The sequence below is a fragment of the Rattus norvegicus genome, chromosome 13 (genome assembly GCF_036323735.1).
Source record: "Rattus norvegicus strain BN/NHsdMcwi chromosome 13, GRCr8, whole genome shotgun sequence".
Classification (NCBI taxonomy): domain Eukaryota; kingdom Metazoa; phylum Chordata; class Mammalia; order Rodentia; family Muridae; genus Rattus; species Rattus norvegicus.
The window spans coordinates 22,306,850-22,332,224 of record NC_086031.1 but is presented as its reverse complement, the minus strand read 5'-3'; the positions used below and the strand labels follow the sequence as shown (position 1 = coordinate 22,332,224).

The 25,375-nt window shown below is 38.5% G+C and overlaps 2 protein-coding genes across 26 annotated transcripts in view; one reads left to right on the top strand and one right to left on the bottom strand.

Annotated features, from left to right (window-relative positions):
* The window catches only part of Relch (RAB11 binding and LisH domain, coiled-coil and HEAT repeat containing), a 95,877-nt gene extending 85,147 nt beyond the window's left edge, over positions 1–10,730 (bottom strand). For 11 of the 12 annotated variants that reach the window (XR_005492251.2, XM_039090853.2, XM_039090854.2 and 8 more), the window contains exon 1: positions 9,919–10,730. Coding sequence is in view for 11 of the 12 variants with exons in the window: in XM_039090853.2 (XP_038946781.1) it covers positions 9,919–10,444 (526 nt within the window). In the remaining variant the exon portion in view is untranslated. 12 annotated transcript variants of the gene reach the window in all.
* A 150-nt stretch (positions 10,731–10,880) lies between these two features.
* Pign (phosphatidylinositol glycan anchor biosynthesis, class N) overlaps positions 10,881–25,375 on the top strand; it is a 147,675-nt gene continuing 133,180 nt past the window's right edge. For 4 of the 14 annotated variants that reach the window (XR_010056922.1, XM_039090846.2, XM_039090847.2 and 1 more), the window contains exons 1-7: positions 10,893–11,032; positions 14,847–14,929; positions 15,218–15,333; positions 16,157–16,405; positions 18,049–18,170; positions 18,826–18,924; positions 21,684–21,790. Coding sequence is in view for 12 of the 14 variants with exons in the window: in XM_039090846.2 (XP_038946774.1) it covers positions 16,185–16,405; positions 18,049–18,170; positions 18,826–18,924; positions 21,684–21,790 (549 nt within the window). In the remaining 2 variants the exon portion in view is untranslated. 14 annotated transcript variants of the gene reach the window in all.

Here is a 25,375-nt window from a genome sequence, read left to right as displayed (position 1 = left end):
GTAGAAGCCCTTTAGGAAATACAAAAATCCCTTAGAGAATTACAGGAAAACACAACCAAACAGGAGAAGGAAATGAACAAAACCCTCCAGGATTTAAAAATGGAAGCAGAAACAATAAAGAAAGCACAAAGGAAAAACCCTGGAGATAGAAAACCCAGGGAAGAGATCAGGCGTCATAGATGCAAGCATCACCAACAGAATACAAGAGATAGAAGAGAGAATCTCAGCGGCAGAAGATACCATAGAAAACATCGACACAACCTTCAAAGCTAATATAAAACACGAAAAGCTCCTAAACAAAAACATCCAAGAAATCCAGGACACAAAGAGAAGATCAAACTTAAGAATAGTAGGTATAAAAGAGAATGAAGACTCCCAACTTAAAGGGCCAGTAAATATATTTGACAAAATTGTGGAAGAAAACTTGCCTAACCTAAAGAAAGAGATGCCCATAAACACACAAGAAGGATACAGAACTCCAAATAGATTGGACCATAAAAAAATTCCTACCATCACACAATAGTAAAAACACCAAATGCAAAAAAACAAAGAAAGAATTTTAAAAGCACTAAGGGTCAAGTAACGCGTAAAGGCAGACTTATCAGAATTACACCAGACTTTTCACCAGAGACTATGAAAGCCAGAAGATCATGGGAAGATGTCATACAGACCCTAAGAGAACACAAATGCCAGCCCAGGCTACTATAAATGCCAGCAAAATTCTCAATTAACATAGATAAAGAAACCGAGATGTTTCATGACAAAACTAAATTTACACAATATCTTTCTACAAATCCAGCCCTACAAAGGATAATAGATGGAAAACTCGAACACAAGGAGGCAAACTACACCCTAGAAAAAACAAAGTAATGTCCTTGCAACGACACCAAAAGAAAAGAGACACACAAACATAATTCCACCTCTACCAACAAAAATCACAGGAAGCAACAATCACTATTCCTTAATATCTTTCAACATCAATGGACTCAATTCCCCAATAAAATTTGTGTAACAGCAAACACACCTCAGACACAAAGACAGACACTGCCTCAGAGTAAAAGTCTGGAAAACAATTTTCCAAGTAAATGGTCCAAAGAAACAAGGTGAAGTAGTCATTCTAACGTTGAATACAACCGACTTTTAACCAAAAGTCATCAAAAAAGACAAGGAAGGACATTTCAATACATCAAAGGAAAAATCCACCAAGATGAACTCTCAATCCTAAATATCTATGCTCCAAATGCAAGGGCACCTACATTCATAAAAGAAACCTTACTAAAGCTCAAGTCGCACATTGCACCTCTCATAATAATACTAAGAGATTTCAATACCCCACTCTCATCAATGGACAGATCACAGAGACATAGAGAAACTAACAGAAGTTATGAACCAAATGGATTTAAAAGATATTTATAGAACATTTCATCCTAAAACAAATGAAATAACTTCTTCTTATCACCTCATGGTACCTTCCAAAATTGTCCGTATAATTGGTCACAAAACAGGCCTCAACAGATACAGGAAGATAGAAATAATCCCATGCATCCTATCAGATCACCATGGACTAAGGCTGGTCTTCAATAACAATAAGAAGGACAGAAATACCACATAGACATGGAAGTTGAACAATGCTCTACTAAATGATAACTTGGTCAAGGAAGAAATAAAGAAATTAAAGATTTCTTAGAATTTAATGAAAGTGAAGGCACAACAAACTCAAACTTATGGGACACAATGAAAGTAGTGCTAAGAGGAAAATTCATAGCTCTGATTGCCTGCAAAGAGAAACAGGAAGGAGCATACATCAGCAGCTTGACAGCATATCTAAAAGCTCTAGAACAAAAAGAAGCAAATACACCCAAGAGGAGTAGAAGGCAGGAAATAATCAAACTCAGGGCTGAAATCAACCAAGTAGAAACAAAAAGACTATACAAAGAATCAACAAAAGCAGGAGCTGATTCTTTGAGAAAATCAACAAGATAGATAAAGCATTAGCCAGACTAACCAGAGAGCACAGAACAGTATCCAAATTAACAAGATCAGAAATGAAAAGGGAGACATAACAACAGAATCTGAGGAAATTAAAAAATCATCAGATCCTACAACAAAAGCCTATATTCAACAAAAGTGGAAAATGTAAAGGAAATGGACAATTTTCTAGACAAATACCAGGTACCAAAGTGAAATCAGGAGCAGATAAACTATGGAAACAACCTCATAACTCCTAAAGAAAAAGAAGTAGTTATTTAAAGTCTTCCAATCAAAAAGAGCCTAGGACCAGACAGGATTAGTGGAGAATTCTATCAGACCTTCATAGAAGACCTCATACCAATTCTGTCCAAACTATTCCACAAAATAGAAATAGACAGCACTACCAAATTCCTTCTATGAAGCCCCAATTACTCTTATACCTTAACCATACAAAGACCCAACAAAGAAAGAAAACTTAAGACCAATTTCCCTTATGAATATTGGTACAAAAATACCCAATAAAATTCTTGCAAACCGAATCCAAGACCACATCAAAATGATCTTCCATCATGATCAAGTAGGCTTCATCCCAGCGATGCAGGGATGGTTCAATATACAGAAAACCATCAACATAATCCACTATATAAAGAAACTCAAAGATAAAAACCACATGATCATTTCATTAGATGCTGAGAAAGCATTTGACAAAATTCAACACCACTTCATGATAAAAGTCCTGGAAAGATCAGGAATTCAAGGCCCATACCTTAACATAGTAAAAGCAGTATACAGCAAACCAGTAGCTAACATTAAACTAAATGAAGAGAAACTTGAAGCAATCCCACCAAAATTAGGGACTAGACAAGGCTGCCCACTCTCTCCCTAACTATTCAATATAGTACTTGAATTCCTAGCCAGAGCAATCAGACAACAAGAGGAAGTCAAAGAGATACAAATTGGAAAGGAAGAAGTCAAAATATCACTATTTGCAGATGATATGATAGTAGACATAAGTGACTGGAAAAGTTCCACCAGAGAACTACTAAGCCTGATAAACAACTTTGGCAAAGTGACTGGGTATAAAATTAACTGAAACAAATTCGTAGCCTTTCTCTATTCAAAGGATAAACAAGCTGAGAAAGAAATGAGGGAAATACCACCCTTTACAGTAGTCCCAGATAATATAAAATACCTTGGTGTGACTCTAACCAAGCAAGTGAAAGATCTGTATGACAAGAACTTCAAGAAGAAATTAAAGATCTCAGAAGATGGAAAGACCTCCCATGCTCACGGACTGGCAGGATTAATATAGTAACAATGCCCATTTTGCCAAAAGCAATCTACAAATTTAATGCAATCCCCATCAAAATTGTAACTCAATTCTTCATAGCGATAGAAAGAGCAATTTGCAAATTCTTTTAGAACAACAAAAAACCCAGGATAGTGAAAACTATACTCAACTATAAAAGAACTTCTGGGGAAATAACCATCCCTGAAGTCAAGCAGTATTACAGAGTAATGGTGATAAAAACTGTATGGTATTGGTACAGAGACAGGTAGATAGATCAGTAGAATAGAATTGAAGACCTAGAAATGAACCCACACACTTAGGATAATTTGATCTCTGTCAAAGGAGCTAAAACCATCCAATGGAAAAAAGATAGCACTTTCAACAAATGGTGCTGGTTCAACTGGAGGTCAGCAGGTAGAAGAATACAGATCGATCCTGGATCAAGGACCTACACATCAAACCAGATACACTCAAACTAATAGAAGAAAAAGTGGGGGAAGGGTCTAGAACACATGGGCACTGGGGAAAATTTCCTGAACAAAACACCAGTGGCTTATACTCTAAGATCAAGAATTGACAAATGGGACCTCATAAAACTGCAAAGCTTCTGTAAGGGAAAGGATATTGTCATTGGGATAAACGGCAACCAATGGATTGGGAAATGATCTTTACCAATCCTACATCTGATAGAGGGCTAAATCCAAAATACACAAAAAACTTGAGAAGTTAGACTCCAGAGAGCCAAATAATTCTATCAAAAGAAGGGTTACAGAGTTATATAAAGAAGTCTCAGCTGAGGAATATTAAATGGCTGAGATGTACCTAAAGAAGTGCTCAACATTATGTCTTCAGGGAAATGCAAATCAAAACAACCCTGAGATTCTACCTCACACCAGTCAGAATGGCTAAGATCAAAAACTTAGGTGACAACAGATGCTGGTGAGGATGCAGAGAAAGAGGAACACTCCTTCATTGTCGGTGGGATTGCAGACTGGTACAACCACTCTGGAAATCAGTCTGGATGTTCTTCAGAAAATTGGACATTCCATTACCTGAAGACTCAGCTATATCTCTCCTGGGCATATACCCAAAAGATGCGCCAACATACAATAAAGACACATGTGCTCCACTCTGTTCATAGAAGCCTTATTTTTAATAGCCAGAAGCTGGAAAGAACCCATATGCCCTTCAAAAGAGGGATGGATACAGAAAATGTTGTACATCTATACAATGGAGTACTACTCAGCTATCAAAAACAATGATTTCATGAAATTCATAGACAAATGGATTGAGCTAGAAAAATGTCATCCTGAGTGAGGTAACCCAATCACAGAAAAACACACATGATATGCCCAAATGCTCGAATTATCCAAGATAAAATCCATAGCTCAAATGAAGCTCAAGAAGAAGGATGACCAAAATGCAGATCCTTCACTCATTCCCCCCCCCCACCCCCCCCCGGAGCTGGGGACCGAACCCAGGGCCTTGCGCTTCCTAGGCAAGCGCTCTACCACTGAGCTAAATCCCCAACCCTCCTTCACTCATTCTTAAAAGGGGGAACAAAAATAATCATAGGAGGGGATATGTAGGCAACGTTTAGGAGCAGAGATCGAAGAACTGGCCATTCAGAGCTTGCCCGACATGTGCCCTATTTTTATATACAGCCACCAAAACTAGGTAAGATTGATGAAGCTAAGAAGTGCATGCTGTCAGGAACACCACATAGATATCTGTTGAGAAATACAGTTGGAGCATGTCAAATGCTAGCAGCAAACCACTGAACTGAGATCGGGAACCCCCCATTGGAGGAATTAGATTAAGGTTTGAAAGAGCTGAAGGGCCTTGCAACTCCATAAGAAAAACAATGCCAACCAATCAGAGCTACCAGGGACTAAACCACTACCCAAAGACTATATAATGCCTTACCCATGGCTCCAACTGAATATGTAGCAGAGGATGGCCTTGTTGGGCACCAGTGAAAGGAGAAGCCCTTGGTCCTGCCAAGGTTGGACTTCCCAGTGTAGGGGAATGGGGGGTGGCAAGAAGAGTGGTAGATGGGGAGTGGAATACCCTTCTAGAAGAAGGGGTGGGGGATGGGATGGGGGCTCATGTCCGGGAAACCGGGAAAGGGAATAATATTTGAAATGTAAATAAAAAATGATATCTAATAAAATTATATAAAAAAAAGGAAAAAAAAAAGTGCCTCCAAACAGGAAGAAAAAAATTAACCAAACAAATTATCAAATCAACAAATGGGCTAAGAAACCAGACAGATAGTTCTCCAAGAAAAAAAAAAAAAAAAAAAAGGAAGTGACCACCAGTAAATATTTGAAGAAATGGTTAACACCTTTAGTCTTCAAGGAGATAAAAAAATAATGCTGTTTGAGATTGCATTTGTCTTAGTGAGAATGACTGTTGTCAGGACTTAGAGAGATGGTTCAGTAGTTAAGAAGGGTCTTTGTTATTCCTGCAGAGGACTTAAATTTAGTTTTCAGCATCCACATGATGGCTCGCAACCATCTGTAACTCAAACTGTAGCTGTCTGATGCCCTCTTCTAACCCTACAGCTACCAAACATACATACAGTCCATAGCATACATGCAGGCAGAACACACTCATAAGCATAAAATAAAGAAATTTAAAAGAAAAACATTAAAAATGGTACTACCAAGTGAAAACAGCAGATATTGGTGATGATGTTTGGAAAGAGAAAGCCTTATATACCACTGATGGAAATGTATGCTCATACAGCCATTATGGAAGTCAGTGTGGAAGCTCCTAAAAAAATCTCATAGACCTATCATATGACCCAGCTGCACCACTTGTGGGTATATAAACCTGAAATATTGTCAATGAGTCACAGTTATTTCTCTACTATTCACAACAATGCACAAACATAAAAAGCATGACAAATTTTTGTAGACAGAAAAATGAAATCATGGTATCTCTAGAAAAGTGGGTGGACTGTAGTTAAATGGATGAATTATGTTAAATGAAATAATCCCAATTCAAAATGACAAATAACATATTTTCTCTCTCATCCATGGTCTTTAGGTTTAAATTTATATATGTACATATGAGCTATATGCATTTAAAAAAGTGAGATGAAAGTAAAAAGCAGACCATGGTAGGCAGAAGAAATTTTAAAGGGCAGTGGGGGAAGGGAGTAATGAAATACATGTGACATAAAAGCAGAAGGGAGGACAATTTAAATTTAGAGGGAGGGAAGGGACCACCAACAACAGGGTAGCAAGGAGAATTGGTGGACAGCAGTGAGGAAGACGGAATGAATACGAATAAAGTATAGTGGCATAGATTATGAAATTCCATAATCTCTGTATAGTATAAAAGTAGGGCCAGTGAGCTGGTTCAAGTGGATAAAAGCGTAACAACCTGAGTTCTGTTCCTAGAAGTGGAAAGAGAAAATTAAAATCTGCATAGTTGTCCTTTGGCCTCTGCTTGTGTGTAGACACACAAATACATTAAATAAAACTTTAAAAATTAATTTCACGAATTATCTTGCGTTGAGGCTTTCATACCCTCTGCCTTCATCTAATTTTGAAAGTTCTACATATATCTTTTAATTTGTGACACATTCCCTTAATAACTATGTTTATATGCCTTGCCTGTCTACTACATGCTTATTTATTTGTTTTTCAAGGCAAGTTTTCTCTGTGTAGTCCTGCACCTTGCTCTGTAGACTAGGCTGGCTCCAAACTCAAGAGATCTGCCCGCCTCAACCTGCTGAGATTAAATGCGTGCACCATGACTCCTCGTTTCATTTTACACCTTTTGATCTTATCTATTTCTGTCAATATTTTATACCTTGTGCATAGGATTACTTCACATTTGTAGCCCAGTAGAAAGAAATTTATAAATCTGTATTAACAACAGTAACTAATAGTAGTAAAGTGGGGGGTGGGGGGGGTAAAGTAAGAGGAAAGATAAGAGGACAAGATCAAGCCATAGAATAAGGGTAAAATTGGTGGTTCAGATGCAAGATGTAAGTATGAACTAAGGCAGCACACAAATACAGAACCGAGAGATGGCAGAAATTACATAAAAAAAATCTGATGACATTACTTTGAGCAATCTTATACCTCCTCAACAGGACTAGCAGGTTTTAAAAACAAACTGACTTATAATTTTTTAAATGGGTGAGACAATTTGGAAAGCTACACCCATGCTTACAACTTTGTTTTATTTTCCCTGAGGCTGAACCATGCATGCTGTCACCAGAAATACATGCAACCATGCAGTTAAGTTTCTTGATCAACAAGCTAATTTGGCCTTCTTAAGATGATGTGATTCAGAATAGTTGATAAATGGGCATGGATCTGGCTGGTAGTTAATGTAGAAACTCACAAATGATCAGGGAATGTCAGTGAAGTGTAAATGAGATCTCTCTCTCTCTCTCTCTCTCTCTCTCTCTCTCTCTCACACACACACACACACACACACACACACACACACACACACACACACACACACACACACAGACCCACCCCATCCTAACCCCAAAGCCTCAATGAACTGTTGCAAAAGAGGGGGTTGGAAAGATCCTAAGAGCCAGAGGTTAGGGAGGACCAGAACAAAACAGTATCTGCCCAGACTGTGGCACCCATGAACTCACAGCAGCTGTGTTGCTCTGAATAAAACCAGCACAACAAGATCAGGCCAATCAGCATTCCAACAATGAGCAGAGAGGGACTCACAAGTCCATACAATTACATGGGGGAGCCAGAGAGACAGTTGATGGCTTCTCCGGGAAAGTCAGTTCTTTAAGAGCATGGCCCAAGGTAGGGTATAACCATGCTCCAGTGAATGAACTCACAACCTTGAGCATATGGGTAGCATGAGGACTTGGTGGGTTATTTAAAAAGAGGAGAGAGAGACATAAAGTTGATGGGTGAGGAGTTAGGGGAAGAAACAGAAGATGGATATGATCAAAATATATTGTATTAAATTCTGAAATATTACAAAAATCTAATAAAAACATGCTTGGTTTCCTGTGGAAGCTTAGCTGATGATCCTGGATTGCTTACAATCACATGCGCTGTGACTGTTCACCTTTGAGTTTAATGCTGTGCAGTGTGGATACCTTGTTGAAATGGGAGTGATGCTCCTGTCAGAACATTCATATTCCCCACCTCAATAAAGTGCTATGCTTTTTCATTTTATCCTTTATCTTATCAATTTTGTATCACCTCATTTGCCTTCTGTGTTAATTGGCCATTTTGAGTGAAGACATACTCTCAATTATTAGATACTTTACTTGACCATATACCAAAAACCGCCCTAACTTTTTCTGAGTTGTGTCTTGAAGCAGACATAATATAGTAGCTGTGGTAAAATTTGTTATGATAGAGACCCAAGTTCAAATATTAGATTTGCCACTTAAATGATAAAACATGAAAAGTCCTTATTTTTCAATTAGTAGTCATCCTGTAATACCACCCCCCAACACACATCAGGGAGATATAGCAGTTTTGTCTACCATATGCCCTAGGTTTAACCCTCATTCCTGAAAAATAAGAGGCAGGTGCTCCAAGCTAATAAGTGAAATGACTATATTAATATAAAATATAAAAGAACTAAAGGCTATCATGTAGGTTAGAACTAAGTCTGGGATGTACATCAAGTACTATATATAAAATAAGTGAAAATTTAAGGCCCAGTGAGGTAGTTTGTCAGGTGATAATCGTTAGATAATTTAGACAGTTATAAAAGGAAGAAATGTGCTTAGGATTACTCTGACAGAAAACTCACCCTTCCCAGTTTTACCTCACCCATCAAGTTTTAGCAATTTCAAGCCTCTGGAACCATTCAAAAGTACAGACCCTTAGATAACACTGAGGAGTCTCTTTAAAGCTTATATATAAATAACAACTAGGCCAGTGATTAACAATGCTGCTAAAAAATGATTGTAGCAAGAAAAGAAAAGAAAAAAAAAAAGTAAAGCTCTAGCTTATTCAGAGAAAAAAACAAAAGCCTTCACAGTGCTGCTATGTTAAAAAGGAAAGCTGGCAGAAGATCTTTATCTGTTCCCCAGTTTTCCTGTAAAATGAATGTAGTGAAACTGAATTATGTTGACATTATTTAAACAGACAACGTTGTATGAAGCAGACAAATCCCACTTCCATCATTTCATTAGCATATATTAATGATACAAAATAATGTGAAAGCACAGACAAAAGATCTTCAGTGGATTCAACTTTAGTATAGAGTACCGACGTTTCCTGTTTTGTTCTTTCTCTTGAGTGAGTCAAAGAATTACTAAGAAACATTTATTTCCTCGTAGTGTGATTCAACGGACTAGGGGAAAAGGAAAATCGCCTCGAGAAAAATGCCCAAGTAATAAGGAAGCTCTGTAGAGCGCCTTAATAGTCAATAAACTGGAAACTCTCATGTTATAGGTCCCAACACCAATAGGGAGCCAGGAGCAGTGCAACACCTGCCAGAGATCAGAAACCAATACAAAGAAGAGCGACAGTAGGATCTTTTCGCTTTCCGTACATAGGATACCTCTCATCTCGCTCAACCTAGTCTCGATTTTCAAAACGACCCTAGACTCGGAACCCGCCCACAAATACCCTTCAACTGCACAGTAACTCTAACTCCCCCAACTGCAGGTCTGACAGGCTACGCCTACTTACTGAGCTGTCCTCCGCCCGACGTCGTACTCGGTTCCCGACCTCCAGCGCCTCCAACGACGGATGCGCCGGGGATCCCAGGCGCCCCCACCCCTGGTGGGGTCCCACTCTGCCTCTCGAAGTTGCCAGGATTGGAGAAGTAATCGCGCAGCCGTGGTAGCTCGCGGCCGCTCTCCAACAGCTCGGTGTGCAGCTCCAGGGCAGTCAGCAAGTACTGATCGCGCAACAGCTGAGCGGCGATGGCATCGATTGACAATCGGGAAGGGGTCTCTCCGCTGCCCGCCAGAGCCCCCGGAGCAGCTGACGCCTCCACAGGGAGCCCCGGCCGCGTGCTGCTTCCCAGGGCCATGGGGTCCTGAGGCGACAGCGAGCCTGCAGAACCAGGATCTAGGCCGACCCCAGCACCCAGCCGAAGTCCTGCCCGCTGGTCCTCGGTCGCCGCTACCTCGTCGTCGTCCTCATCCGAATCGCTGAGGAAAGGATTTACGCCGCTACCACTGCCACCACCTCCCGGCGCCATTGCCGCCATCTTATTCTGTCAGGAGTGTGGGTGCTTTTCTACTTGGCCCGACAGGCACTCAGCCTGAATTCCCGTCGGGTCCTGAGAACCACTGACCAACTAGGCAGCCCAGGCTGGCCGCGCCTCTCCTCACCTAGGGACTAGGCCAGACTGGGAGGCAGGAGTCCGGGATGCAGCAGCACCTCCAGCCTCAGCCACCGCTGCATCGGTAGCCGACTCTGCAGGCGTCTTCCTGGTCTCTAGTCTCGCGAGAACTGGCTTGGTCCCACCTTCGCCCCGCCCCGTCCCCGCCTCAGCCCCACCCACCTCAGGCCCAGGAGTAGGAAGATTGAAGGAACCGCTCGGCACTCAAACTTAAGGCCCTGCCCACAAAGCACTCGCGGATTGGCTGGAGCTACAGGAGCCAGACCGTTCTCGCGAGAACAACCTGGGGCATGTTGGGGGCGTTCCTTTGAGGAGTAGAGCTGTGTCTGAGGGGTTCGGCTTGGTTTGAGGGAGTTGAAGGGAACCCTTCCGAGATCTTTCAGGGCCCTGGGTCCTGCCTTCGTTCTGAGGAGGCCTCATTCCCAAACTGGGCCTGAGGCGGATAAGTCGCAGGTAAAGTCTTGGGACCCTTGCACTTGAGGTGTCCCCACGCCTGCTTCTCCCTTCACGCTTCAGTTTTTGTCGCTGTTTGCTGTCTCCGCCCAGATAGCAAGTGCTTTGGGCAGTGGTCAGAATCTGGCTTCTTTGCTCTTCCGTAGTTTCCCAGCCATCTGCTCTCTCACTTGGAGGTCTGGCGACAGCATGGCCTCCTTCTAGTTAAGCGACGGCTCCTTCCCGTCCCCTCCGTTCGGGAGTAGGACCTAGAAAGCTGCAAGGTGCAGATAGAGCCTGTACGGAAATTGCAACTTCTGAGTTTCGAGATGCCTTTGCACTTATCTGTGAACAGCCTGGACTTGGACGACAAACTAAGTACTCTGTAAACCCTTGGAGATTAACATACAGTTTGGATCAAAGGAACTTTTCAAACTATTAAGCGCTATCTCTCCAGTGCAAGTGAGTAAAGTAGTCTGGGCAGCTTCAATGACCTGGTCAGGTCCACTGCATTAGGACACATTAGAACTAGTATCACCTATTTTTTGTCCAAAACCATTCTTTTCCAGAATCTCCTGAGACCTTATTGAGTTCATTTAGGTTAGAATCGAGGTTTTCATTGTAGATCAATCAAATATAGCGATTTTTAAAAATTGTATGCTGTAGAGAAATTTGATTGCCTTTATGAAACATTTAGCACATAACTATATACGTAGATTTGGAAGATCTTATATTCTTTATGTTATTCCTTCATTTTAGTTTGAGGTGGTAAGAGGAAGTTTCCCTGTCGTTATTAGACTGCTAACCCTGATAACTTCTATTTTGCCAGGCACAGATTGCCACTTTTTCCTGGTTTTGGAATTCTTTAAGTTCTTACTAACCACCTCCTAACAGACAACAAAATAAAATACCCAGCAGTGCTAACCATCTGCTCTGTTACATTGAAGCACAGTAATGTCCTTTAAAGTTTATTTCAAAGTAAAGTATACTTTAAAGCAAAGTATCTCCTTTAACTTTGTGGAAAAATAAAAATAGAGCATTTGGTTTATAACCTTTGGTCTGGTTACTGGTTAACATGTAAATTATGCCAGCAGCAGTTAAGTGAAGGTTTTAATTTCAGTTTAATCAGTCTCACAATAAACTAAAGCTTCATTTCAATGAGGCTCTGAGATGTTTTCTTTGGTTGTTATTGTTGTTTGGGCTTTTTTTTAGAAGCTTTTAAAATATGTTATATGTGATATGACTGGAGGTTTGGGTGGATGATTTAAATGAGCATAGGAGACTGGGAGATGGGAAGAAAGTTAACCCAAATGGTAAAAGACCATAAGGACCCTTGCTATATTGTAATTTAAAAATAGTGTTCATAGTAAGGTTCTTTTTTTTTTTTTTTTAAATAAGTTTTTTAGCTTTCAATTGTCTGGGCTAAATTCTGTTCTGTGCCATTTATTGATGAATCTGAAAAAAAATCCTCCGTAACATGAAAATAGTATAGAATGGCAATATTTTATTGTGTTTCACATTTCTTAGCAAAAGGGGTTATCAGTTCTTGCTTTGATATCGCCAAAGAGATTAAAAATGGAACCAAGTTTTGGAATGGAGGATGAGAGAATGGCATGGGAAAACTATGAGCAGAAAGAAGTGTGTATTTTTTTTTCTTTTTCTTCTTTGTAATGGGGACGTTTAGCTACATTTAGGGTGCCTGTCACATACACATCAATTATTGTGAGTCGTTGGAAATGTTTGAGCCTAAATTCTCCCAGCCTCTCTTGCATTCATCTGCCCAGAGGGATAATGAAAGTACATAGAATTGTGGATGTTCTTGTTAGTGTTGGCCACAAATTTTAGTATGGTTAGTTATTAATCAATGAAATACTGAATAGTGAGGACATTTGGCAGGTGTTTAAACATAGATGTCAATGATTAGCAGAACATGGAAAAGTAATGTCAGTAGGACAAAAAGAGGCAGCAGCTTGAATTAGGGTCTGAGTTCGAAAGTACAAAGAACTTGCAGTTACTTCTTCTAGCTCCTATCCTGTAACCAGGGCTTGTTTCTCTAACTGCAGGCTCTCAGCAAACCAGCAGATCCATCTTCCCATAGGGTGCTTCAGCTCTCAGTATCATATAGGAATAGGTTTAATGCACACACTGGGATGTTAAATTCTGCCCTCTACTTATAAGTTATTAGTAGTTATTGGAAATTTTCTTTCTTATTTGGTAGACTGACTTAGGTCAAAGCCTTTTGGTCTGAAACCTTATCTGAATAAGTAAGGATAGTCTTTGAAGTTTGTCTCTTAATAAAAATAGGAAAGATAGCTTTTTTTCCTCCTGTAAATGCTTACATCGTTTTTATGTTAAATTATTTGAGAATACCATAGTCTTAAATAACCATAAATAATAACATTATAAATGCAATTATAATGTTGATTTAGTGTTTGATAGTCTAATGCTTCGTTAGTTTTTAGTTTATTATGTATTGTGTATTATTTAGTATTTAGTGTATCTCTCACTGATACAAACTATTTTTATAGCCAAATGAATAAGTGTGTTTTAAGTTTTCATAGTTGTGCATTTATTTTGGAAGTTTCCAAACAATTCATCTAACTGTCAGTGAAGTTTTCCTTTTTAATAATTATGAATAAGAAGTGATTCCATTTAAGGAAAAAATGTTGTATGGCAATATTGCTTGAGACAAATGTGATTGTGCATGTGAATATTCATACTTTCAAATCACTGTAACTTCATGTATAATAAATTACTTAACCATAAAACATGGGCTTTTGGTGGTTTATTTTGAAAATATCTTTGAAGCTTAACACACCTCATTCAGGAAACCCAAAGAGAGAAGCAAGGCGACCTCTAGTGGCTGTCATGTATATTGCCATTGAAATGTAATCAGATTTATTGAGCAAACATTTGATCTTTGCATAGAAATATGATGGATGCTAATGATGACCTTTCCTGCTGTCCTTGAATTATAGTGAGGTGACAAAGGCAGACATTTTATCATCAAAGTGATGTACTGAGCCATAAGTCTACACTGAGCTAACTCCAAAGCCCCACAATAAAATAATTTTGTTAATCACATAGATGCTATTAATAGTCGAAAATTGAAGACAAAGTCACTTCTGTTGTACAGTTTAGAATTTGCTAGCAAAGGTGCATTTTAGGACAAGATGTGGTAATGGTCCATCATAATACCTGGGAGGAGTTTGTTCTAAGAGAATGGTATTGTATGCTCAGGGGAAAAGTGAATGCTGGCGCCCACAAGAGGACCTAGTAGGTAAATGCATTGCCAGTATACCTGAAGACCAGTGTTTGGTCCCAGTGTTGCCTTCTGATCTCCATATCTGTGCCATGGCATGCATATGCGCATGCATGGCACACATAAAACACATGCACTCAGAAGTACATATAAGTGCATATTATATGCACACGAGCATGCACACAGGCACGCACAAACACAAAATGTAATAAAACATTTTCAATGTTAACATCTAATTTTTAAAAATATGCAAATGTGTTTGCCTCCAGAAAAATGGAGATAAGATAAATTTTTTAAAGAAACTTTTGACAAATATTTGCTTAAAACAGTGGTTCCCAACCTTCCTAATGCTGTGACTCTTTAATACAATTCCTCATGTTGTGATGACTCGTAACCATAAACTTATTTTTGTTACTACTTCATAACTAATTTTTTTTTCTTTTTTTCGGAGCTGGGGACCGAACCCAGGGCCTTGTGCTCGCTAGGCAAGCGCTCTACCGCAGAGCTAAATCCCCAACCCCCATAACTAATTTTTTACTGTTATGAATCATAATGTAAATACTTGTTTTCCAGTGGTTTCAGTGACTCCTGTGAAAAGATCGTCTTACCCCCCAAAGGAGTCATGACCAACAAGTTGAGAGCTGCTGACTTAGAAGGTAGTAGAATCCTGGCTAATATCTCCATTATTAATATTTAGAACACAATGGTGGTACCCACTGTGTAGTATAATGATTAGAGAAACCAGGAAGGAAGCCTAACATTACACTAAGAGATTAGATTTTGAAATTGCATGTGTTCACTAAAGAATCTTTGATACTCTGTTCACCCTAGGTTCTCTTAGAATAAAAAAGTTGTCTTATAGTTTGACCTTTTGGTTCATTTTATTTTTTCTAAATTCTTTGTATTTGGTAAGCAGATTTTTAGTGCCTCTTTCCTTTTTACAGGGCATTCTCAACCTTATGATATTTAATTCAGACCTGGAAGAATAAGATATGTTGGTAATTCTCATCTTTCATATTTTCCACATCAAGATCATTATATGTACCTAATACTGCTTCAAGTAAGAAATTCTAGTGTTTTCTTTCTTAATGTGCAGAAACATTTACCAATAAGAACAAAAGACTGGCTTGGAAAACATTTTACGGTCACTTTTATCTTTGAGGTGTAATGAATGGCACACTATCTTACAGTTTTATTTAAACATTTCAATTTGCTTGGTTTTCTTTCTTTAGTATTTGTAAATTCATCAAACCTCTGATAGGTTTTCTTGGTGTTCTTTTCTAGGGACACATGATTTGTATTCAATGAATAAATAAACCATATATTGAGTCAGAGAAATAAAGTTCTGACTTACAGAGTACAGATTTTCTGAAGTATAGATAGTTTAACTTCTTGTTTGTAACTCAGCAAAATGGAAGGAATGCGTGTTACTACTCTCAAGCGTGTCACACAGTCCTCTAAGTTGATTACCAAAGTTAAAAAAAAATTAACTCTAGAAATTTAAAGTTGTAAGTAAATAAATAAATAATTAAAATTAAATTAAATTTAATTAATTTAATTTTAATTAAATTTAAATTCTAAGAGTAGGAACAGTGTTGTGTACACAACCAAGAATGTCCTGAATTATGTTTTCTTTGTTATTTATATTCAGATGTCCTGAGACTGATCCTAACTACTTTTTAATTGTTTAGTAGGTAACCGAATTTGTTATAGTTTATCAATCTTTCTTTTTGCTTGCTGTACTAGCACATATATTTTATTTCAGTATTGTCTTCAGTTGTTAAACAATGTTTATTGTTACCATTGTAAAAGGAAGGCCGGTTGTTAAGTTGTGTGGCATCCTGCCTTTGGAAGAAAGATCTCATCAGATGTGTCTGTTTCAGCTTCTCTTCCAGGTAGCCCGTTGTGGATATGCTGCTGTTTTTTGCTTTGGGATTGCTTGTGCATTTTGTGTTCTTCGCCTCCATCTTTGACATTTATTTTACCTCTCCTTTGGTTCATGGAATGACTCCTCAGGTTACACCATTGCCTCCTCCAGCAAAAAGATTAGTGTTATTTGTTGCTGACGGCCTGAGAGCAGATGCTCTTTATGAGTTAGATGAAGATGGAAACTCCAGAGCACCTTTTATTAGGTAAGGATGCCGACGGGTTCAGGGGTGTGTCTTAGAAGTGTTAGCTTGAGGTTTTTCTTTTTTCTTCAAATGTATTTTCTTTTATTCACTTTTAAAAATGTTTTAAATTTTTTAAAAATTGGATATTTTATTTATTTACATTTCAAATGCTATCCCTTTCCCATTTCCCCTCTGCAAACCCTCTATCCCATCCCCCCCTTAACCTGCTTCTCTTCAGGTGCTCACCCACCCACTCACTCACCTACTCCCACCTCACTGCCCTAGCATTCCTCTACACTGGGGTATCAAGCCTTCCCAGGAACAAGGGCCTCCCCTCTCACTGATGCTAGATAAGGCCCCTTCAGCTCCTTCAGTCCTTCCACTAATTCCTGCATTGGGGACCCTATGCTCAATCCAATGGTTGGCTTTGAGCATCCACATCTGTACTGATCAGGCTCTGGCAGAGCCTCTTAGGAGACAGCTGTATTATGCTCCTGTCAGCATGCACTTCTTGACATCAGCAATAGTGTCTGGGTTTGGTGTGTGCACGACAGATGGATCCCCAGATGGGGCAGTCTCTGGATGGCCTTTCCTTCAGTCTTTTCTACTCTTTGTCCCTGTATTTCCTTAAGATAGGAGCAGTTTTGGGTTAAAATTTTGGAGATGGGTGGGTGGCCCCATCCTTTAACCGGGAGGCCAGGCCTAACCTCTAGATAATGGTCTTGACAGGTTTTCACTTCCCTTTGTGGGGTATTTCAGCTAATGTCATCCAAGTGGGGTCCTGAGAGGCTCTTGCTTTCCTGACATCTGGGACTTTCTGGTGGCTACCCCCAGCTACACACCTCTATTCAATTTCCTAACCCTCCTCCAACTCCTCCCATACCTGATTCTGTCCCCTTTTCCCCTTTCCCTCCTCTCTTCCTCCAAAGTGCCTCTGACCCTCTACTTCCCTTGATTATTTTGTTACCCCTTCTAAGTAGGAATGGAACATCCACTCTTTGGTCTTCCTAACTCTTGAGCTTCATGTGGTCCATGAGTTGTATCATGGGTATTCCAAGCTCTTTGCCTAATATCCACTTAACAGTGAGTATATACCACGTGTGCTCTTTTGTAACTGAGTTACCTGACTCAGGATGATATTTTCTAGATCCATCCATTTGCCTGGTGAATTTCATGAAGTCATTGTTTTTAATAGCTGAGTAGTATTCCATTGTATAAATGTACCACATTTATACAATTTTTAGCTTTTCTCCCTGAACAATTTGAAAATATGACAATGTGGCATTTTTCCACTAAACACTATATTACATATGCTAAGAAAAGGACTTTCTTTTATATAGCCATATACCATCCTCAATTCAAATAAAACTTAACTATAATATTCTGAATATCAGCTTTTTCTGTATAAAACAGTAGGGAGTTGTTTATCTCTTGCTATTCTGTAGTAGAGGGGTGATGTTGTTGTTCTTCCTGCCTGGGCTCCTTCATGCTACTGCATTGCAGTGAATTGGTGGACAGCATAGGATTGGGCTCAAGTAGGTGTTAAGATTCCTTTCTATCTTACAATTTAACTTTTTGGTTTGATTCCTTGCATAAAAGTCCTAAACTCTAAAGAGAGTTTCAGTACCAGCATATATTAATTGTTCTTCTCAATTGTCTTTTAGGAATGTTATCATGCATGAAGGCAGCTGGGGAGTCTCTCACACGCGTGTGCCAACAGAGTCTCGGCCTGGCCACGTAGCCTTGATAGCTGGGTTTTATGAGGATGTCAGTGCAGTCGCCAAAGGTTGTATTCTGAAACAGTTTCATAAATAAAATGCTTGGTATAGAATGCTTTCCTACCACTGAATCATGACAGCAGTTGAAAACTCAGTGTGTTTTTTAAAGATGTGTGTGTGCGTGTGTGTGTGTGTGTGTGTGTGTGTGTGTGTGTGTGTGTGTGTGTTTATGGAGGCAAGAAGAAGTTATTCAATTTTCCTGGAACTAGAGTTAAAGGTGGTTGTGAGCCACCCAATGTTGGTGCTAGAAACCAAACCTTGAACATCTGGTTTTGCAAGGGCAGCAAGTTCTTTTAACCTCTGAGCCATGTCTCGGTAGTGATTTGAGATACCTTTGACGAGTCTTTGAGTATGCCTTACTCACATGAACACATCCTGGTGTTGATTCTGGAATTAAACTTTAGTCTGTTCTCATCCTGAACTACTGAAAAGGCATGTATGTATGGATATGTGCTTTTGTTAGATATTATAATCAAGAATTTAGAAGTGATGATTTTTAATAAGAAGTGAATTATCTAACACTTATATTCAGATAGACATACAGTATACCTAAGACAATCTGAGTTTAATGTGTTATCCTCAGTATTTGAAGAATGCTTCTTTCAGGCCTTATTTTACTGTCCACTTACATTATTTCTTGCTTCTTTTCTTCATTACCCTAAGGGTGGAAAGAAAATCCTGTAGAATTTGATTCTCTTTTTAATGAAAGCAAGTACACATGGAGCTGGGGGAGTCCAGATATCTTGCCTATGTTTGCCAAAGGTAAGAGACATTGATTATATTTTAGGTAGCAAATAAGTTATAACTAAATGCTTTTATTCTTGGAGTATTGAGGATGAAATTCAGGGCCTCTCATGTATTAAATTATTCTGTTACTCAGTTACACTCTACCCCCTTGGTTTTTAATTCTTTATCTGCAAGTTTTTATTTAGCCATGTGTGGTAAAAAAGATGTGCTGCACACCTTTAATCCCAGCACTCTGGAAGCAGAGGCAAGTAGATCTCCCTGAGCTTGAGACCAGCCTGAGTTTCAGGCCAGGCAGAGCCATCTATTTCAATTGCTCATGCTGTACATGGTACTCATGTAAAGGTAGAGGCAACAGACAGGAGTCTGTTCTTTCCTTCTATCATACGGATCCCAGGCATATAACTCAGATTGCTAGTCTTGGGACCAAGTGCCTCTTCCTGTTTAGGCATCTTGCTGGCTTATATTCTAGTTTTATATATTGTATTTATTCATTTCTAAAGGTTTTTTACTGAGCTTTGAAACAGAAATGTTTTCTACAGTGGACTTGATTATCAGTTTAATAGATGGGATTTCTCCTTTGCTGTATTTTAACTACAAAACTTGCTGTATAACACTGTTAATATTTTTTAATTCAATGAAATAAGATATAATTCTATCATATAACAGCCTTATAAACTTGAGTTCTAGTTTTCCTTCATATAAAATGTTTTATAATAGTTATTATACCTTATAAGTTTATTTTTAGAAGTAAATGATTCATTTGAATATTTATTGAAGTGCTTGTTCTCTTTATGGGAACAGTGTTGGTGTCTGGTTCTTCATATTTAAATAATTTGTTAAAAAAGCCAGTAGATAGTTACATAAAATTCTAAATATTCAAGCATTTATGATGACTAATCTATTTAGTGTGCCAAACCTTTGATATTTAATGTATATCATACTAATGTGGCATTTTAATATATTGAAATACCTCCCACATACAATGTTGCCATTTCAGTTTGTTGATTTGCTGAATTTGTTTATATGCACAAATCCACAAGTAACAATCAACATCTCTTGATTAGAACATTCATTTATTTTAAAAAGTGAGCCGGGTGTAATTTTTGTTCCAGAATGATTTTTACTGGGACTAAGGTGACTGGCCACCCCACTTAATGGAAGGATTTTATAATATTATACATACATACATGTTGTCTTAGAGTTGCTCTTGCTGTGACAGAACACCATAACCAGAGGGCACATTGAGGAGGGTTTATTTAACTTACACTTCTAGATCACAGTCCATTGTTGGAGGACGTAATGGGCTCCAGGACAGGAACTTAATCAGTGCTGGAGCCTGGAGGTGGAAGCTCATGCAGTCATGGCGGAGTGCTGTTTACTGGCTGGTTTGCTCTCCTTACAGAACCCATGACTACCCCAGCCCAGGGATGGCACTATCCTCACTGGGCTGGTCCCTACCTGAATTGATCACTAATTGGGAAAATACCTTACAGCTGGGTCTCATGGAGGTATTTCCTCAACTGAGGCTCCTTCCTCTCTGACGACTCTAGCTTGTGTCAAGTTGACACACAAAACCAGTCAGTACACATAAGTGGAACTACTGTAGACACTTTTGTATTAAGAAAGCAAAATATGTGTTCAGAATTGTATTTATGCTGTCCATAGACTGATATTTCACTGGACAAAGCCCGTTTGCTCTTTATACATTTCATTCTTTAGGAAGCAGTTAGGACTGATTAAGTTACTGTGGCTTACCAAATTAATCTTCCAACTCTGGTCACAGTTGATAAGACAGGACTGTATCAGACACAAACCAGTAGGAATGTTCCAATGTGTATGGTATATAAACATCCAACTCCTTCATATGTCTGTATTTGGGATGTGGGGAGTGCAATGGCTGAGCAGTTGCAAGGTCACTAGACCTGAGTTGATGCTGTAGAAGGCTGTCATTACTTCATGATGTATCGCTCTCAAGATCCATATAAAAGTGTATCCATCCCAGAAATTGATTATAGATTCTTAGTACATGTTTTATAAATTTATAAGATTGGCATATTTGTTCACCTCTTTATTTGGTAATAAGCAGCATTTGACCTCCTTCCTCCAATCCTTGCTTTTGAGACAGGGTCTGTCTGGCTTCAATCTTGAGATTTTTCTTGTCTCTACTTCCTTAGTGCTTAGATTACAGGCACACACTCAACTCTAGGCTATTTATTTCCTTTAGTCGAGACAAATACATTCAATTTTAAGACAAGTAAGATATTTCAGAGTTTGCTCTAGGAAGGATTATGCTAGCCTTCTTCATCTGTTTTATATTATAACATCTTCAGAGGGACATGTTTAAATGGAGACAAACTTCAGGACTTTATTTTATTGCACATTAGAATTTTGACTTCGGTAAGTTAAGTATGTTATTTTGAGAACAAAATGGATGGGTTGATGTATATAATACGACTCATGAAACATAAGATAAAATTTCATGATTTCTCCTACCTTCCCATTCTCTGTCATAAAGCATGTTGTATTAATCCTGGCGAGTTATAAACTTCCTGAGGTAGAGCCAGGTATGATGGGGGCATGCCTGTGATCTTAGGACTCAGGCCGCTTAAGAGGAGAGATGATTGAAGGTACAGATTCAAGACCAGCATGGACAGTAGAGCAAGATGATCTCAAAACAACAAAAATAAGTTAAATGATTATCTCGTGTTTTATCATAGCTGAAATTTTTATTGTTGTTTCCTAAAATTTTTCTTTTCATCAAATTTCCTTTTCAGGTGCTAGTGGTGACCATGTTTATACTTACAGTTACGATGCTCAAAGAGAAGATTTTGGTGCTCACGATGCCACAAAGCTGGATACCTGGGTTTTTGATAAAGTTAAGGTGCATGCTGTTTGCTTTGTTTTGAAACAGAGTCTTGTTATGTACCCTGGGCTGTCCATTGTTCTGGGCCTTCTTGCTTCAGTGACCAAGTCCTGTTTTACATGGGAATACCACCACGAGGGGGAGGTATTTGTATGCAGTGCCTTGTAGCTTAATACATTCTTAGTTAAAACTTCTGAGTGTACTTATCTCAGGTTTAGTTTGCTGCCTGTGTGACTTTGAGCATTCAGTGTTGTACTGTGGTATTTTTACAAGAAATTACATGTACTAAAGTGACTAATAAAAGTTTAAAAAAAATTTTTTTTAAATAACCCTCTAAAGATTTGTGTTCCTTAAGGTAAAATGAACCCTAGGTTAGGAGCCACAAAAGCCTGCTAACCATTTCTAGTCTGGCGAATCATCGTAGGTAATTATTGATCTTTTGTTGACCTTTGGAGCTTTTGTCATGCGAAAGGTGGAACATCTTGAAAATGTTGTTTCAGAATTATACTTTTATAATAATAAAGATTTTAAAGAAAAATTAGGGGTGGAAAGATGGCTCAGCAGCTAAGAGTACCTACTGCAGGACGCAGGTTTGATCCCTAGAACTAACACTGGGCAGCTTACCTATAACTTCTGTTCCAAGAATCTGACATCCTCTTCTGGCCTTCTCAGGCACCTACATGCACTCGGAAAATATATAGACAGTCAGGCCCATTCACATACACATTTTAAAAAGTTTCCTACCAAAAGGGAAGGAGAATCAGATAAGCCCAAACAGATTAGCCAGCAATTTCTGTGAGCTGCTTTTTTCCCCAGAGTGGTGACTCTTTGTAATTAGTTACTTTATTTACTTTACATTCTGATCAAGGTCCCCCCAACCCCCCCACTGTGTCTCTCCCCTACCTTACCCCGTCAACCCACTGTGACTGTTCTATTTCTCTCAGTGAGATTCAAGCGTCCCCCACTTGAACCTTCCTTCTTACTTAGTTTCTCTGGTTCTGTGGGTTGCAGCATGCTTATCCTTCACTGTATGGCTAATGTCCACTTATGAGTACATCCCATGTCTGTCTTTTCTCCATCTGGGTTACCTCATGTCTTCATGCGGGCCCATTTGTTAGTTCAATCAATATCTTAGTGACTGAGCTATTGGTGGTGTGCTCAGGAAATACAGTACATTGGTGTTGTCTCCTGTGCAAATACATTCAAGACCATTTCCTACTTTCTCTCCTATCATATTTAGGGTATCCTGTATTGTTGTACAGAGTAATAAATTTGGATCTATTTGTATTTTTATATGTGCACAGTTAGAGAAGAAGCACTATTTGTTGAAGATTCTTTCTTTTTTCCATTGTATAATTTTGGCTTCTTTGTCAAAAACCAGGAGTCCATGTGTGTGTGGATTTACTTCTGGGTGTTTGACTCAATTACATTGAATTCCTGTCTGGTTATGTACTACCGTGCTGTGCGCGCTACCGTGCTGTGCGCGCTACCGTGCTACTGTGCTGTCTTCATCACTAAAGCTCTATAGTGTACAGCTTGAGGTAAGGAAGGAGACCCCTCCAGAAGTTCTTTTATTATACAGGATTGTTTTAGCTATCCTGGATTTTTTGTTTTTCTATATGAAGTTGAGTTTTGTTCTTTCAAAATCAAATTATTGTGTTGGAATTTTGATGGGGATCACATTGAATCTGTAGCTTGCTTTTGGTAAGATGGCCATTTTTACTATGTTAATCCTACTGATCCATGAGCATGGGAAATCTTTCTATCTTCTGATCTCTTCAATTTCTTTCTTCAGAGATTTGAGGTTCTTGTCATACAAATCATGCATACTTGCTTGGTTAGCGTTACACTACTATATTTTATATCATTTGTATCTATTGCAAAAGGTGTTCTTTTCTTCCTGACCCTATTTATCATTTGTATTAAGGAGGGCTACTGATTTCCTTGAGTTAATTTTATGTCCAGCTGATGGTGTTTTTCAGCTATATGTGTTTTCTGGTAGTTTTTGGGGTCACTTATGCATACTATAATATCAGCAAACAGTTGTACTTTGATTTCTTCCTTTCCAGTTTGTATCTGTTTGAGTGCCTTTAATAGTCTTACTATTGTAGCTAAACCTTCGTATACTTTAGTGAATAGATAAGGAGAGACTGGACAACCTGGTCTTGTCCCTGATTTTATTGGAATTGCTTTAAATTTCTCTCCATTTAAATTGATGTTGGTTATTGGTGATTGGCTTGCTGTATAATGCCAATTATTGTGTTTAGATATGAGCTTTGTATCCCTGATCTAAGACTTTTGTCATGAAGGGGTGTTGGATTTTGTCAAAGGTTTTTTCAGTATCTAATGAGATGATCATGTGATTTTCTTTTCTTTTCAGTTTGTTTATATGGTTGATTACATTGTTGGATTTTGTCATGTTGAACCTTCTTGAATCTCTGGGACAAAGCTTACTTGATCTTGGTGGATAATGTTCTTGATCTGTTGGCAAATATTTTATTGAGAATTTACATCAATATTCATAATGGACATCCATCTGAAATTCTTTTTCTTGGTTGAATCTTTGTAGTATTTAGGTGTCAGGGTGATTGTGGCCTCATGAAATGAATTTGGAAGTGTTCTTCTGTTTCTGTTTTGTGGAATATTTTGAGGAGTATTGATATTAGCTCTCTTGAGAAAGTCTGGTAGAATTCTGCATTAAAACCATATGGAACTGGGCTTTTTATTGGTGGGAGAGTTTAATGACTGCTTCTATTTCCTTAGCATTTATAGGTCTATTTCAATTCTTTACCTGATCTTGATTTAACTTTGATAAGTGGTATCTTTCAAGAAAACCACCAGTTTCATTTAGATTTTCTAGTTTTGTTGAGTACAGGTTTTTGAACTAAAACCTAATGATTGTTTGGGTTTCCTCAGTGTCTGTTGTTATGTCTCTTCATTTCTGATTTTTCTTTTAAATTGGATAGGTTCTTTATGCCTTTTAGTTTAAGAATAACAAGGGATCATTTCAATTTTCTTAAATCTCTTGAGACTTGCTTTGCGACCAAGTATGTGGTCAACTTTGGAGAGGGTTCCCTGAGGTACTAAGAAGGTAGATTCTTTTGTGTTTGGGTGAAATTTTCTGTAGATATCTGTTAGGTTTGTTTGATTCTTAACATCAGTTAATCTCATTATTTGTTTAGCTTCTGTCTGGATGACCTGTCCATTGGTGGAGTGGAGTTATCAAATCTTCCACTATTAATGTATGGAGTTTAATGTGTGATTTAAGTTTCAGTAATGGTTCTTTTATGAATTTGGGTGCCCTTGTATTTAGGACAGAGATATTCAGAATTTAGATGTTATCTTGGTCAATTTTTTTGATGAGTATGACGTTTCCATCTGCATCTTTTGATTAATTATTCTTGACAGTCTATCTTATTAGATATTACAATAGCTACCCTAACTTACTTCTTGGGTCTCTTTGCTTGAAAAATTATTGTTAGCCCATTACTCTGAGGTAAGGTCTATTTTTGATCCTAAGATATATTTCTTGTATGCAGAAGAATAATGAGTCTCCTTTTTGCATCCACACTGTTAACCGGTAACTTTTATTAGGGAATTAAA